Here is a 17,549-nt window from a genome sequence, read left to right as displayed (position 1 = left end):
TAATTTATTATAAATTACAAATAATTTCTTAATTGTCCACCAGATTCATAATAAGCAACAAGGAGAGATATGTCAGATATGTTTTTGAGGTAAATTGACTAGTTGTGCAGTGATTAGGATGTGTATTTCTTAAGTTTCTTTCAATTTAAATAAATAAAATATAAAATAGGATAAAGATTCATTAGATTTATTTCATTGATACGATTGATATGATTATTTTTTTTGAAAAGGACAATTTTAGACAATAGTTTGATGATATAAAATAATTAAGTTTACTGAAAGTAAACAAAATTACTTTCATTTTTATTTTTAAAAGTAATCAGAACATGTATAATAAGTTTATTGACATAAGTATTTTGAGCAGCTGTTAATGAGTAGTTAATAGATAATTATTTTAAATGAGCCTTAGTTGTTTTACAATTCTGCAGGAGACACGCAGCATTCAGTATTTATTGATGACTTTTAAATAAGTCATAAGTAACTAATTGTTACTTACATTAAACATCTGGATTCTGTTACCTGCTGATTAGTTAATCTTTCTTCCTTATTAGATATCAGTAAAGACTACAGTGTCAATGCAGTATTGAGCATCTGTTTTGCATTAGTTACTGCATAACTACCTATTAAGTATGAAACAATATTATAAATTGTTACCAACTCGAGATTAAGACATTATGGGAAAAGAGTGTTTAACGTATATTTGTTAAATGCTTACCTCTGTAATAATATTTAACCGTACCGTAGAAGAGTTGACAGATCGTGTTTCAAAACTTTAAAGTGAACAGAAAATATTTTTTATCATTTAATCCTACATTAACTGTATAGTAGCTGTTCAAGATTAATGGGCTATTTTGATATAAATTGCTAAAATCATGAACATGTTGTTTGCCTGGTGAAGGTTGAAGTTTTTTAGGTTGAAACAATATGTATATTTAATAAACTAATTTGTGAGCAGCAGTGGCAGTGTGCAAATGTTTTTTTTTTATTACCGTCACAATTTTTTTAATTTCCATGATAACTGATGCTTGTATAGTCTGAGGTGTAGTTCTTAAGTTGTTTGCAATTTCTCAATTTTTTATTCAATACATAATGACACTTGTTGTTCATTTAAGTTAAATTTGGAAAAGCCTGCCATGGACCACATGATTTTTTATGTCCCGATACGGAAAACCATAAAATTGAAAAGGGTGTCCTTTCTTTTTAACATGGCTGTATGTGGGGAGTTTAAATAAGGGAATATGACCTGCAAAATAAATATACAATGTTTATGCACCGGTTTTGCATAGCGTGAAACAGACCAAATTTACTGAAAAGTATTCATTTGTTGCTGTGCTTTTAAACAAACAAACCTGCATCAGCTCGGTCCACATCCACATAAATTCTCAGAACCACAGAGCCCAGGAGATATCCAAAAGATGGACCAAACACTGACACTGCAAAGAGAATAGCTGTACCATACAAAACAGAAACATTACTAATCTTTACAGTTTTTGTTTTATCATTCCATTGTTTTTTTTGTTTTTTTATTAATAAGATAAAAAGTTAAACTTACCAATATAAAGAGGAGAATTCCCTTGCCCAGCAAAGTCATCTATGTAAGATATTCCAAAAGGTTGGATTGGAACAGAGCCGATGCCAAACAGCAGTTGGGCAAAAGCTATTAAACCCCAAAATTTACTTGTGTCTGCAAGCTTCTGTGAATCTTCCTGACCACAAGCTTTTGTACCTGTTGCATTAGTTTGCAAGTAGCACATGTCCTGTCTGCTTGCTGCTAGATAAAAAAAACAGACATGCCAGCTTGAGAACTTCACCCAACCATTATCAGTGCATTAGAGCTCTCTCATATTCCTCTTTAGTAACAGCCTTCATAAAAATCTGATTTTTTGCTGCATTTACTATACATATTCTTTGCGCTTAAAAACATTTTTTTGAATGGAGATAATCAGGGATAAACTATAAACATGGCCAGTTCAGCCAGTGACTCAGGGACACGCACTTTTGTAGCCTAAGAAATTCAGAACCAGCCTATCTGGCACTTGCACCACTGTTGGCATCCACTGTGACCCTCTGGGTTTCACATTTTCAAAAGATGTGTTCAAAGTGCTGCGCTAACCCAACAAGAAGTCGGTAATTTTGGATTGAAAGTAGACTATTGGCAATAGCATGTGGTGAGCTTTTAAATACTCCTCATTGTGGATTGAAATTTAGTAAACAGAATTTAGACATTGAAGACGCTAAATTGCATTTTCTTGCAACTTACAAGTAGGAGGGCATATAAACATTTTGTCAACATGCTAAACAGTACCGTTAGTTAACAATTCCATGCTTCTAGAAGGATTGAAGCTGGAGTAAGCAAAGGAGAGAATGAATAACAATATATTTTTTTAAACCATCTGACAGACAGACTGAGTTATTGATTAGTCAAATAAATGTGGAACAGGTGTGTTTTGAGCTGTTTTTTACAAGTTGTGAAGGATGCTGCAACGTACATGTCTGTTACAGCATTCATATGTTCATGTCCGATCACGTTTCTTCAGTTATTTTTTAGTGTCACCCAGTTGAGCATTACAACCAATCAAAGACAGCGCATGAAAGTATTAACCCTTAGATAGTTAATCTGCAGTGTTACGAATGCTGTTCTATGTAATTTTGTTTGCAATGTATAGTTGCGTGTGTGTGTGTCTGTACTGTTTCAGATTTGGAAATCTATTGGATGATCCGCCTGTCAATTTGTGGGCGTGGGATTCTGATGTCAGAGATCGCTTCACCAATTGCCAGTCACAGAGCGGCTTACGGGTGGTTTAAAAATGGATGGTGGCAGAGTTAAAACAGACTCTGGTTTGGGCAGAGTGCACGCCCTTTGAGAACTGTTTTCTCGTTTGAGACCAGTCTGAGAGATTGTTTCGTGCTTTGGGCTTCACGTTTTTTTTTACTGACTGTAGTCGGATCGATGCTCTCTTGTTTTGTTGTTCGCGTTGGTGTTTGTTTATGTGCTCGTGTATTTGACAATTACACCATGGATATATATGCGTTGAAGCTTCAGCCGTTGTACCGGCTCAAAATAAACTATCTTGGCAGGAGAGGTTGTGAGTCAGGTAAGCAGGTCGTGACCTACATTTATGCACGTAGATTAAGTATCCATGTACTAGACACGCTAGAAGTAGGCGTGGTGCTAAAATGTCTGTTTAGTTTTGTTAGTGAGCTTAATTTAGTTATAGCATCTTGTACGCTGAAGATGTTTCTTTCTTCATTTTCTGTTGTTAGTCAGTTAGGTCCTTAACATTAGTTAGCTTACTTTTGGGTATATTTTGTTCTTTGACTTAGGCACCACTCTTTTACTCCCTCCTCTCCACCAGATTGTTTATTGATTAAAAACTATTATTATCATTATCTTCTTTACTTTGTATATATTATATACATCTACTTTATCATTCAATTACTTTATCCTAAATCCTTGTAACTAAATTGCTGGCTGGTTGTCTGTCTTTTTCTGTTGCTTTTCCGTTACCACCATTACAACTATATTAATTTTGTGTTATGTCTAATAAAAATCCTAGACTAATTAACATCTAAATAACGAGAGACGTAACACAGACCCTGAAGAGGATGCTGCGGTGGGTGGTGGCAGAGGAAGTGCGCAACTGGGCATGTTGTTCCTGGCATCTTGGAGTGGACCCTATACAGTTATTGAAAAGGCCGGGCCGTTCAACTTCCGCGTCTGTCAACCGGGACGCCTGCAGGAGGAGAAACTCTAACATGTCAACTTACTGAAAAGATGGATAGCACCTCCGGCACAGATGGCTGCTCTCGCGGAGACCGGGCCACCAGAGACCCCCATGGGTGGGCAGCTGTTGGCCGTCCAGAGACAAGATCTTCGCATCCTGGTCAGTGACTTTTGTGATATCTTCTCCGAGCAGCGGGGGCAGACCACAATCATCCAGCATGAGATCTGAACCCCCCCCGGTATCATCATCAGGCAGCGTCCCTACCGGGTCCCAGATGCTCACCGGCAGGCTATAGAAGAGGAAATCATCCGCATAAAAAGAGTTAGTGATGATCGAGCCTTCCCATAGCCACTGGTTGAGCCCCATCCTGATGGTTCCCAAGCCCGATGGCACTCTCTGCTTCTGCAATGTCTTCCTTCGGATGAATGAGGCTTCCAGCTTTCGATCTTAGGATGGCCGGGCTAGTAGCGAACCAACAGAAGTGACAACTGGGGCTCAACGAGGCTCAGTACATAGGTTTCTGCGTTGGAAGGGGACTAATCCAACCCCAAGAAAAAAAGCTGGAAGCCATCAAGAAAGCTCCGCAACCTCGGAATAAAACCCAGGTTTGAGCTTTTTTTGGGCTGGTGGGATATTATAGATGTTTCATTCCTAACATCTCCTCTGTAGCCAGTCTCCTGACCGACCTGACCAAAAAGGGGCAGCCAGAGAAGGTTGTATGGACACCTGAAGCAGATAAATCCTTCCATACCTTGCAACGGGCCCTGTTGTCATCAACTATACTCCACACCCCGGATTACGGCTGCCCCTTAACCCTCCAGACTGATGCCTCACACACTGACCCGGGGCCTCACACGGCAACGCCGATGGTCTGTCAAGAATGGGGGCAGGGTGGACGTCCCGGTTAGGTATAAATCTCCCACCCCCTCTTTGGCCTTCGCCGCCTAGCTAGAGGACGTCCCGCCAATCCACGCCGACGCTTACGGGGGGGGTGTGGTGAGTTACACATAAGGCAATCAACGTTGCCATAGGAACAGAACGAATCAACAAGTCACAGATAAATGGTTCTGACGAGTGACGACCGGCAGCCGGTACGGATTCACGCACCCAGAAACGACTCTGCACGATGATCACGGAGTACACGGAGAACACAAGGGACATGAGGAACAAGAGATACACAAAGGACATGAGAGACACGAAGGACACAAGGGACAGATGAGGCACGGGACACACCGTACCGCTTCACAACCATCTCCTCGGACTCAGAGACCCGCATTGACATTTTTCTTGATGGCCACGGGCCACGTCTTTAAAAAATTCCCCTCCAGGGCGTATGAACTGTGTACTGTTGTGTGTGTCGTTCCTATACCCGTCACACACCCTTATGTTAACATAACCACATGCAACAGCACTTCAGTTTTGACAAATATGAATACAATCTGTGGAGATTAATTATATATAACGTTTCATTAGACACGCGCATGACCCCCAGTTAACTTCTGGTTTGTGTTTGGCTAGTGTCTGATAATTTATATTTATGTTAATATTAATTTATATTATTTTATTGTATGATAATTGTATGAAATAAATGATTTGTTGAATTTTGTTCTATGTTTGTTTTATTAAAAAAGCAATTTGTTGAATGGGTTCAGCAGTTTGGTAGAATTTAAACAAACTATACTGTATGGTACATTGACATCTAACGGTTGAGCTTATATTATATATATTATGTAATATTTGAGACACAATTTTAGCCAAGTCATTGTTTTTCCCGTGATTGTTATAAGAAATAATCTACAGGCACTCTATTGTGAAACTGTCTAGACACTGTACCCTGTATACCTGTATATTTACTAAAATACTAATTTCTATTTCTGCTGACACATGACTGCCCCACAAACATAGTTTACAAACATAATCTCGGCTGACTGCATAAATTAAATAACATCTTACCATGTAGGACAGAGTCAAAAGAATAGGGCTCCAACAGGAAGTGAGGTAGCGCTAGAATCATGGCACTAATGGACATCAGCAGGCCACCCAGTCCAATGAAACGAGGTCGATGCACCCGACTACCCATGTAACTGACAAATACTATAAACACTGTGTTTCCTACCTGTAATAAGCAGAACAAGAAAAAGCCAAGCCATACATCAGGGTTGCTCCCCGGGGGTGCTTTAAGGATGTATTGACAATCTTTGTTTTGTTAAACAGATTAAACAACAAAATAAGGCTGTCTGTAGGTAAAAACACTTGAAATCAGTTAAAAGAAATGCATTTTCTGGTTCAGTGCTTATGAATTGGTGCATGAGCCTTACTGATAGGGCTTTGTGAAAAAATAAGACAGATGTTTGAAGATGGTTAGGATTCATGGGGCTTTAAGTACCTCATGGAGGGAAGAGATGGTTCCTGAGGAGAGGCTATCCAGGCCAAAGCGTCTCTCAATTGTGGTGATGGTGCTCTTTAAGTAAGAGCTATACATAAGCTGTGTGAGTTGAAGCAGGCCATGACACAACACAAAGATCTGCATGAAGAATAAAATAACTTTTAGATATATGGGTTCTGATCACAGTGTGTGATTTAAAGGAGTGTATTCATCAATATATGCCATATGAGAGTTAACACATGTTTGGATCTAAAAAACAACTTCAAAGACTAAAATAAATTATTCTTGCTGCTAAGGTCATAACATTCCCTTCAATCGGAGGTCCCTGCTCAAATCTCCACAGAGATTGAAATATGGGACTACTGCATCTAAACCATGGGGGGATTTATTTCACAATATGTACAGTACAACGCATTTTAATCTAAATCTTTAGGATTTACATCAACAAATTTTACATTCCCCCTTTTTGAACTATTAACAGCTGTCATGGTCCCTCATTTTCAAGTTTGTTAGTAATCAAACAAAGACAAAATAGAAAGCTGAAGCTGTGGCCTCTCTGCTTTTAATTGCCTAGTGACACTATATTTTGAAATACTGAAAGGCATTTTCCTCAAATCCTAAAGATTCTTTTATCCTTATTCGTTGTATAAATTAAACTACTAACGTATGATCCAACTGCAGCATAACAACAAGAAACAGCACCAAAAGCAACATTCTGTGAGAGAGAGAATGATGTCTTTTTTGAGCCCAAGACATCAATGAGCAAAAGTAGAGAATTATTTGTAATTTACCAGACACATGAACTAATCTGATGGGGCATGTAGAGATTTGGGACCTCATTCATTCATTCGTGCTTTAGCTACGTCCCCTTGTTTCTCCAAATGCACCCATTTGTCTTTCATCCCTCTCAACCGTCCCATTATCTTCCCGCCAGTCTCCATTAGTGTTTTAGTCTTGTCACCTTCCCGTCACCATCCCGGTTCAATCTTCCCTATACATTATCTTAGTCCCCTTTGTTCCTTGTCGGTTCATTGCATGTATACGCTCTTGTTGCGTTCCCGTTTGTGTCTCCTAAGATATACTGTGTTGGACTTCCCCATTCATGTTTTGGACTTATATTTCTTGGACATTGTTTATTTTACCCCCTTATTTAAATTCCTATTTAATTTATTGTGTTCCCCATAGTGGGTTTTGTTTTTATTATTAAAAGTTTTTTGTTAACCCTTCCACTGCCTTGCAATTGGGTACTTCCGAACACTGACCGGGACAACACACACACTCTACAATCAATTTTGTGCAAATACCTACCGTAATTTTCATATTTATAAAAACTTTGATGTGGAAACGTACATGTCAGGGTCTGAGCAGACAGGTACACTTTTACTTGTCCGAGTGCTGCATATTTTTGGTAATAAAATGCTTTGTTCACACTATGGGCGTCAAAGTGGGATAATAAAGTGGGACGGCTGGTAAGCGTATTTGGCGTACTGTCCCGGGGAGGGAGTTCCGATCTCGGTATCACTCCCAAGCTCAGAGAACCCGCCCCTTGACTGGGGAGAGGAGCCCAGGTCCGGAGTGGGCCCGAACCCAGGCCTTATCACTGGAGCTGAGATGGAAAAAGAATTAAAGGTGAGGAGTCGGGGTGGAGGAGGATGTCAAGAGACTGAAGGCAAGATTGGTTTGGTATTTAAAGTGCTGGTTAGGCGATAACTGTGATTGAAACCCAAATGGGTTAATTATTTGCACCTGCTCCTCCCGAACGTTGTTGATAAAACATCATATCGTCGCCTTGGTTCTATTTACTTTCTGAGTGGTTTTGAGATACTGAACTTTAAAAAGTTTAGCAAAAAATGATAAAAAGAATAAATCTCTTTCATACATGAAAAAGACAGAGACCTTATGTGTATTCTATATGTACAATATCAACATTTTCAGAAATTTGTAAATGGGGATTTTTGGAATGCAGATAGAACCTTTTAATTCTGAAAAATCACTTTCTGCTTAGAATTCGATTAATAGGACTAGGTGTTATAATCAGACTATTTCAGCACAGTTTAATTGCCCAATAGGACATTTCCCATGTATTATGCATGACAGGGGGAGCAGTCAAGCAAATGAATAGAGAAAAGGAGGTCCGGTGTTTAACTGGGTTCGTCGGGTAGGCATCCTCTGTGTTTGGGAGATATATGATTTTAGAAATACATAATTATAAGGTACTATTTGCAAAACATTCATCAAAGCAATGCATTTTCAAACAACATAAACAATTTACGGTAACACTTTATTTTTATGGTGCCCATGTTACACATGTTACATGCATTTATTATAAATTATGCATAATTACATGTAACTAAGGCAAGGCAAGTTTTTTTTACAGCACATTTCACACAAGGGCAATTCAAAGTGCTTTACATAAAATGATTGACCGAGACAATAAGACGTATCTTTAAAATGCAAATGATTTAAGATCACAAATACTTTAGATTTTAAGAAACAATAAAACGGCAATAAAATTAAAAATGTGAGTGTACTGTATATATAATAAGAATAAGAGCAAATGAAAATGAAAATGTATTAGAAATAAAGTGCTGTTTATGTAAACAGCACAGTGCTTAGGTTGTGAATGCACAGCTAAACAAGTGTGTTTTTAATCATGATTAAAAGTAGCTACTGATGGTGAAAGTCTGATGTCTTCTGGAAGCAGATTCTCCACAGGATAGGGGGAGAATAGACAATTCTGTGAGATGTGCAACCCACAAACAAATGTAACAATAGAACGTGACAAATTTCATATGAGAAATCGAAAACCAGGTGAAACCATAGAGTGATTTAAGGGACAAAGCAAAAACGTGTAAATTTGCCGATCTAACAGATGAGCTAATGAGAGACAGACTGGTGTGTGGCGTAATCGACGATGGCATGAGGAAACTGTTACTGAGGGACAGTGAGCTAACACTAGCTAAAGCAATAGCACTGTGTCAAATACATGAGCAGACGGATCTACACACAAAGACTCTTGCGTTGGCTAAAAGCAATAAAATCAAGAAGGAACTTCTAGCAGTGGTCTTTGCTTGTGTTAAATTTCACGATTACATCTACGGTAAGAAGATTACAATCGAAACAGATTATCAGCCATTGGTTACGATTCTTAACAAACCACTACACATGGCGCCTGCAGGATTGCAACGAATGATGTTGAGACTCCAGAAGTATGACTTCGTGATAAGTTACATGAAGGGAATGGAAATGTTCCTTGACAATACTCTTTCCCGTGCTCCGAGGAAGGACACAGAAGTCACAGGTGCTGAAAAAGCTGATTTTGAGGTAATGTCATTACAGCCAGCTCGCACTACGGCCTGCCTCGAGGACATCTCAGCTTGGATGAAAGACCATCACCTCCAGCTGAACCCTGCCAAGACCGAACTACTCGTGTTTCCGGCACACCCTACGGTCCAACACGATTTCAACATCCATCTTGGCAATACCACAATCACCCATTCCAAAACAGCCAGGAACCTCGGAGTCATATTTGATGAACAGCTGTCCTTCAATGATCACATTGCAAAGACAACACGGTCATCCCCATATGCCTTATTGAACATTAGAAAGATCAGACCATATCTCACGGAGCATGCGGCACAACTCCTTGTACAGGCCTTGGTAATCTCAAAGTTGGACTACTGCAATGCTCTCCTTGCTGGTCTTCCTGCAAAGGCTATCAAACCACTTCAGCTGGTTCAGAACGCCGCAGCACGCCTCGTCTTCCAACAGCCCAAAAGGGCTCACGTGACTCCCCTTTTCATCTCTCTTCACTGGCTACCGGTTGCAGCCAGTATCAGATTCAAGTCACTAATTCTTGCCTACAGGACTATCACTGGATCTGCACCGGCTTGCTTCCACACTCTCCTGCACTCCTACACCCCATCAAGATCCCTGCGTTCAGCAAACCAGCGGCGGCTTGTATTGCCTTCCCATAAGGGCAGTAAATCGCTCTCCCGCTCTTTCTCATTCACAACTCCTTCCTGGTGGAACATTCTTCCTATCTCTGTCCGTTCAACCACATCTCTCACAACATTTAAAAAACTACTTAAAACCCATCTCTTCTGTGAATACTTGACAACAACAAAAAAAATACACTAACCCTTTCTCTCAACAGGTAGTGGTCTAGCTTTTGTTGAAACCAGTAACTTTGTATTGGCACCTAATGTATTATGGCTCCTGTATGAACTATCACTTACTGCTCCTAAACTCTTTGTTAGTCGCTTTGGATAAAATCGTCTGCTAAATGTCTAAATGTAAATGTAATCTCAGTTGAACACATCTCCTCTTCAAGGCTTGCATAGTTGAAAGAGCAATCAGCCACAGATCAATCACTGTGACAGCTTTGCAGAACAATGCATACAGGTTGGCCAGATCGACAGCTAAAACTTCCTCCTGTACTTCAACAGTACTACCCGTACAGAGATGAACTTACAACCAAGAACGAAATTGAAACAGTATCTCCTGTTTTACGCAACAGTATCATCCAAGGTAAGGACATTAACTTGGCTTCACTCCTACTCCCCTCGCCTGCGGTCGACAGGAAAATGGTCGACTGCAGTGACGTGGCAGTTTTTCTCGGAACGTCCGATCCCAGACTGCAACGTAACCTGTCGTTGGGCGAATTCGCGATCGCTTTCGGAGTTAACTGCGACATACTCTGCCAAGTTTATCCCGATAGGAGGGAGAAGATGGATATTTATTTAGGAACGATGGCAGACTTCAGTCAACGCTATGGGGGTACACTGTTCTACGAATACCATGCATGGTTCTCTGCTAAATCCGCATCCATTATTTATCTTTTCAACTCCAGAATTGACTGGTCTATAGTAGACACAGAACTACTCGTTCGCCACTTTGTCGGCCATATGATACTTGCATGTGCTATTTTCAGTTTCAGTTCAGTTTTGCCCTAAAACAACCGCCAGTCCAGATTCGCCCGCTGTTCTCGGTGCTGGAAATGTAAGGAAGCGTTCAGACGATAGGGGTCGGAACATTATAACATTTAACAGTTCTGATCAACCTCGTATCTACTCCTATTAACGTCCCAATCCTCTCAAAATACCTCTCGACACAGCCCGATAGTTGTTTTGTAGATTATTTGTTAACCGGCCTATCTCAAGGGTTCCGGGTCGGTATTACTCACTGCTTCCTTTGTGACGAAACTTTGTGACGTATTTACAATCTGCCATGTCTGAACTCGGAATTGTTTCATCTCTGCTGGAGAGCGAAGTCAATAAAGGTTATGTAATCGGCCTGTTCGACTCCCCTCCTTATTCCTTAACTCGCTCGGTGACGCTACTAGAAAATATTCTGGTAAAAACACCTCATCTTCGACATGTCTTCTCCTAACTCCAGCACGACTGCAAGCGTTAATGAATGCTTGAGGCCATGTTCCTCTCAGCTTCCTACGGCTTCATGCGTCCGGGGGAATTCATGTCACACTCAGCGAAATTTTTCGACCCAACGCAATGCCTTTTTCCCATACAGTTTTCCCCCATAGCCTTCTAAATCACCCTCAAATACACTAAAACTGACACGAAGCGAGCCGGCGCTATGATAAATCTTCCAAAAATCCCACAACACCATATTCTGCCCGTTCACTTCTATGATGATCTATCTGAAAGTCCGCCCCCAAAACCCCTCCCACTCTCCACATTTTATTTTACCTAATGGAGCGCAAGTGACTAAGGCCTGGTTCAGAACCAAATTAGCCTGCGCATCAAAAGCTTGCAATCTCTCACCCCTCCTGTATACCGGTCACTCCTTCAGGATATGAGCAGCCACTACCGCTGCTGAACGTTGAATATCAACAGAAACCATCAAACGAATGGGTAGATGGTCGTCTGGTTACAAGTCTTACATAAGACTGGACTCCTCAACCATCATGGTAGCTCAACGAGCCCTATCCGGCCAAGATCCAGGTAAATCATGCAATTACTGGTGGTGGTGTTTTGTTTCATCAGTCACCGGGGCCTATCGGGGCCTGGTCTCAGTGTTGTGGCCTATCGGGGCCTTGTCTCAGTAATGTGGCCTATTGGGGCCTTGTCAGTGTTGTGGACTATCGGGGCTTGTCTCACCAGTGGCCCGTACGGGCCTCGTCAGTGTTGTGGCCTATCGAGGTCTCGTCAGTGTTGAAGACACAGCTAAGAACCGTCTCCTTCATCCTATGAGTTCACACTCAATGTCCTTAAAATGTGTTCCCTTTCAGTCGGTCTCTCGACATTGTGTCAAACCGACAGATGGGTGATCACTTCGACTGGTTTTGAAATAGGCCAATGAAATTGGTGAATGAAATTTGCATGCCGGATAATCATGTATAAATTGGAGACGGCGTGCCGCATTCATTCACCTTTTGTTCTTCGGAGCTTTCCCTGGGCGTCTCGGCAGTTCCAGAAGTTTTCAAGTTTTTTTCTCTAAAAGAGCAAGTTACTCCAGCGTGGCATGTCCCGCTGTTCTCATGGGTGCAATATACTCATTGAGAAGTGGGGACGGAAACAATGGCTGCCCCAGCATGGGGCAGCCGTTGTGGATCAGTTCTGCCCGCACTGCGGGCGGTTCACGATTCAGACATTGTGTCACGGGCGCCTGTGTTTCCACGGCACTCAGCCGCCACCTCGTCAGCATGCCGTTCCGTGACAGAAGTGGCTACGGCCCTGCCGTCCGCTACGGCGAACAACAAGTGTAATGTGGTGATGCGGACCATTCGCACGTCGTCTCGTCTGATGGTTCCCCAAGAGACGGTCCGATTGTCCCTTTCCTCAACCACGTATCTGAAATGGTGCGTGATGATGAGATGTCCCTTGCAGCATCGGGGGGTGACTCACTGGCATCTGACTCCTATGATTCCTTGCAGCTTCCTCCGCCAGGAACGAGCTCAGGAAGAAACGGATGTCGGAATGTCAGCCATGTTTTCCCGGGCCGTTGCGAGCATTGACCAGTGCTCTCGGCCGGATACATCGTGCCTCGGGGTTGAGCGCCTGCCCCCGGTGACGTCGAAGAGGAGACCACCACCCCGTCAGGAGCCGCAGCAAAAGCAGAAGCGGCCCTCATGGGAAGACCCCATGGAGACTGAGAATACCTTTGGGCCCACCCCAGCCATTCCATCCCCGGTGGTCGATCCGGGATGGGTCCTAACCCGTCCCAACAGCGATCTCCTCCCTCCGGCTCCTCAGTGTTAGCCATCAAACTACCTCCCTTGGGGGAGATGAAGCAGATCTTACCCCTAGTCCCCCTGTCAAGGTCCCTGGGCGCTTTGCTCGAGCTTCCTACACCGTCACAGTTGCTACGGCAAACAATCCGTCTTGGCGACTCGATCAAATCTGCCAGACCTCCGCTCAAGTTTCATGTCTATAATTTACCTTATTAGTAGGTTCATTTATTTTTGTAATTAAGTTTTGGGTTCCTCGCCAGCGTTCGCATATTGTTTTGCACTATTTGCCTGGCCGGGGGGGGGCTGCTTTAGAATTTAGAAGTTAGACATAATTAATATTGCATACAAGAATTTATAGTCTGTTTAATATTTGACCTGTGGTTCTCTCTCCTTTATCTCAAATGTGTGCTTTCACTGTGCGTTTGTGCGAGTGTGTTTGCATGTCTATGTGTGTAAGTATGTATGCATATTGTGTGTGTGGAGCATTTGTATTTCTGTCTTTTGTTGTTTTCACCTTTTTCTTGTTTTTACAGGTATATGCCTTTAGTTGTTTTTGTTGTATTCAATGTGTCTCATGTACAGCTGTTTTGTAACCATGAAAATTGTAAAATGCGCTATATAAATAAAGTTGAGTTGAGAATCTGTTATGTAGATCGATTGGGACTATAGGTCAACCGAGAAAAGAGCATCCTTTCACCCGTGCAAAGCATCCTCTTTCTCGGTATGGAACTCAACTCTGTCTCCATGACAGCACGCCTGAGCACAGCACGCGCTCAGCCAGCTGTCCCCCTGAAACAATTTCAGAGGTTCCTGGGCTGAGTGATACCCCTTGGGTTGATGCACATGAGACCGCTCCAACACTGGCTACAGAGTCGAGTTCCCTGGAGAGCGTGGCACACAGGCAGACAGCGTATGGTCGCTACGCCTCTCTGCCGACGCACCCTAACCCCCTGGTCTTCAATGACCTTTCTACGGACAGGGGTTCAACTTGGGCAGGTTACAAGGTGCATCGTGGTGACGACCGACGCCTCCCTGCAGGGTTGGGGTGTAGTGTGCAACGGGCACGCAGTGTAGGGGCGATGGCCGGGCCCCCGCCTGCGCTGGCATATCAATTGCCTAGAGTTGTTGGCTGTGCTACTTGCACTAAAGAGGCTACAATCTCTCGTGCAGGAAAAGCATATGCTGGTCCGGTCGCATATGCTGGAACCCATGACCTCCCTATATGGACCTCGCGCCTAACTACCTCAGCATATTTTTTCCCAAGAGTTCTCCCCTGACGGTGAGACCATGCGGGTGTCTCCACTAGAACTCCTCCCGATGGTAGTATGTTGTCTCTGTAGTGCATTCCCCATTCGAGGAGTGTACTTACCCAGTGGCCTTGCGACACCGTGAGGACTGAAGTTAGAGGTTTCCCACCTTTTCTAAAAGAGCTCTGGGACCCTTTGCCCACCTATCCACTGGATGATTACAAATTTCACGAAAGCGCTCACGTATGACACGCCCAGGCCTGTCATCGTCGCTTCGCTGAGATTGTAATATGGCACAGCGTTGTGGCGAGTTTTAATTGGAAGCCCATCGGGAGGATCGACACAACGTTGAGAGACCGACAGACAGGGAACGTCTTGGTTACGGATGTAACCTCAGTTCCCTGATGGAGGGAACGAGACATTGTGTCCTTCTTGCCACAAACACGTGCCGCTTCCATAGTCGTGAGAGGTTCTCAGGCTCCTCAGAACAAAGGTGAACGGATGCAGCACACCGTCTTCCTTTTATTCCCGGATATCCGGGGGCGGAGTCCGGCTCGTCAATTTCATTGGCCTGTTTCAAAACCAGTTGAAGCTATAGGTTCTCAAGGGCGAACCCCACTTGTCGGTTCGACACAACGTCTCTTTCCTTCCATCAGGGAACTGAGGTTACATCCGTAACCAAGATGTTTTACCCTATAACCAGTTTTTGAGACTCCATCAAATTTGTTCTAAGAAAGAGGATTTTGAGGCTAAAGCCCAAAACCTGTACATGAACTTTAAATCCCGGGGTTATCCTAATAATTGGCTTGATACTGTACTTGAAAAGGTTTTTAGCTATTGCAGATATATCTTTCTTCTATGTCTGTTGTATTTGTAATATTTAATCTTTCTTTTAATTTGTATTCTTGTAATATTTTGCTATATATATTAATTATCAGACTTTCTTGGAATTCTACTTGTGATAATTGAGGTTCACCTGAGATAATTGAATTCAGAAGATTGTCTTTAATTGCTGACTTACTTAAAAAAGGTGAATGTTGTTTGCTAAGTGAGCAGTGAAGATAGCAATGTGCTGAAACGTTTGCTTGCCTGCAGGTATCTGTTTCACATTCACATTCACATTGTACTTTTTGCACAATGCAATTTATAAAATAAAAAATATGCTTTTGTAGACTTCCATATCAGTGTGCGATCAGCCATCCTCTTGTTCATTTTCGAGCTGTCAAACTGATCACGTGATCGACAAGAATCGAAACAAACAAGTGTTCAGACCCAAGACCTGACAGATTCCTACACAAGACATACATATTTGTTCTCTGGTCCCTACCAGGCCAATACAAGGCAAAGCCTTCTGCTTTCCATCAGATTCAAGAACAACTAATTCTCCCATTATAGGGTCCTCTTTATGGTTTGTTAGCAGACAAAGTAGCTGCTTTTAGCACAGCTGCTACGATTTCTTTCCCTTTTTAGGCAAAGGGGATTTTAATTACGGAAATATTTTGATAGACTGAAGGCAAGTAACCTCAAATAAATGCTTTTGTTGAATATATAAATGGCAGCTCTGTGATACTTTGTGCACCAGTTGCAAATTCAGCCTCATACAAATTGGATGAGATCATTTTTCAAAGAGCTGTGTGGCAAATATTTATTTTGTTTTCTTTATTTGACTGAAGCAAACAGTAGACATAAATCTAACATGAAAGTTATAGCTCAATTATTGTCCCTGAGGGGAAAGCATCAGGGACACTATAAACAGGGCAGATTACTATTTAGAGTATAAGGTATCACAAACATGTAAATCTCTCCTCAAATATCTTCGCTAATTCTCCACACAAGGAATCCTGTCTTTTTTGGTTTGCGCAAACCATGCTGGGAACCATGTTTGTATTAAATCAATGTGCAAATGTTGTTTGGAAATTCAAAGAAAAAAATAATCATGACATACAGTATGTTAGAAAATATTTTTCAGTCATTTCACCCAATGCTGCCTGTCAAATCTTTTTTTGCATTTTAGAATATAGGAAAGCAGCAATAACAGCTTTAATCTGTATGTCTAAAATTACTGACTAAAAAGTCTGTATTCGTATGTGCATACCTTTGCATGTTTTATATGTTGCACAAATTATTTGAGATTTTTTAATTAATTATCAGTCTGTCTGGAAACAATGTCTTGTTGAGCAGGTACCAGGATGATTCAATGCACCCCACAACACAGTAAAAACTGTATTCAACACACTGTTAAAAAATATTTTTACAGGTGTTGGTGTGTATTATTTTACAGAATTTTTCCTTTATTCCTATAATTTACGTCATGCTTTCAGTTCTGCGCTCCGGCACGATTTGCGCTCACACACCATGTGTACAGTGCTCGAGCCCAATCACACAGTGCACTGGCCCACCAGCCAGGGCATGATACTGAGCGATCACACTAGTCAAATGAACCGAGCTTTGGGGGTCAAACGTCATCAGGCACAGTTCAGATTAAGTAGTGAGAGTACACCCATAATGTAAAAGACATTAATGCTAATTTTGGCAAAATTAAATATTTGCTAATTACTTTTAATTAACAGTGTTGTACGTTTAAAATGTAGCTACTTTTGGTGTATTATAATAAAACATATCTTTATTTTAACTGGTAAATTAACAGACATTTGGTTTTTTATTAGTAGTTTCTTCGTTATTTTGTAGATTGACAAAAAAGATTAATAAAATTAATAAAAAAATCCTAAATTTACAGAGATAACCCTGAAAAGAAGTAGCTGTTTCATGTATTTTGTTATAATTTATCTGTTTTCACACAGATTAATAAGCAATTATCAACAGTGCAATACTGTAATTTAACCAATTTTGACCGTAAAATTAGCTCTGTATTTTTGCAGTTTATTTCATGTAATTTTAACAGTGCACATACAAATGACAAAATTCATAATTCAAACAACCTCCTAAACACATCAAATCACTTAAAGTTAAATAGCCAAAGAAACATTAATGTATTCATA

The 17,549-nt window shown here is 41.4% G+C and overlaps 1 protein-coding gene across 3 annotated transcripts in view; it reads right to left on the bottom strand.

Moving 5' to 3' along the window:
* The window catches only part of slco2a1 (solute carrier organic anion transporter family, member 2A1), a 96,145-nt gene that overhangs the window by 58,105 nt on the left and 20,491 nt on the right, over positions 1-17,549 (bottom strand). The window contains exons 2-5 of one of the 3 annotated variants that reach the window (XM_056751443.1): positions 6,112-6,249; positions 5,679-5,841; positions 1,553-1,771; positions 1,350-1,448 (exon numbers count right to left, since the gene is read on the bottom strand). In XM_056751443.1, coding sequence (XP_056607421.1) covers positions 1,350-1,448; positions 1,553-1,771; positions 5,679-5,841; positions 6,112-6,249 — 619 coding nt within the window. The remainder of the gene's footprint in view (positions 1-1,349; positions 1,449-1,552; positions 1,772-5,678; positions 5,842-6,111; positions 6,250-17,549) is intronic. The other 2 variants (XM_056751444.1, XM_056751445.1) reach the window with 2 other exon arrangements.

The sequence above is a fragment of the Triplophysa dalaica genome, chromosome 6 (genome assembly GCF_015846415.1).
Source record: "Triplophysa dalaica isolate WHDGS20190420 chromosome 6, ASM1584641v1, whole genome shotgun sequence".
Classification (NCBI taxonomy): domain Eukaryota; kingdom Metazoa; phylum Chordata; class Actinopteri; order Cypriniformes; family Nemacheilidae; genus Triplophysa; species Triplophysa dalaica.
The sequence above is the reverse complement of the archived record's forward strand: the minus strand, read 5'-3'. Positions and strand labels throughout refer to the sequence as shown.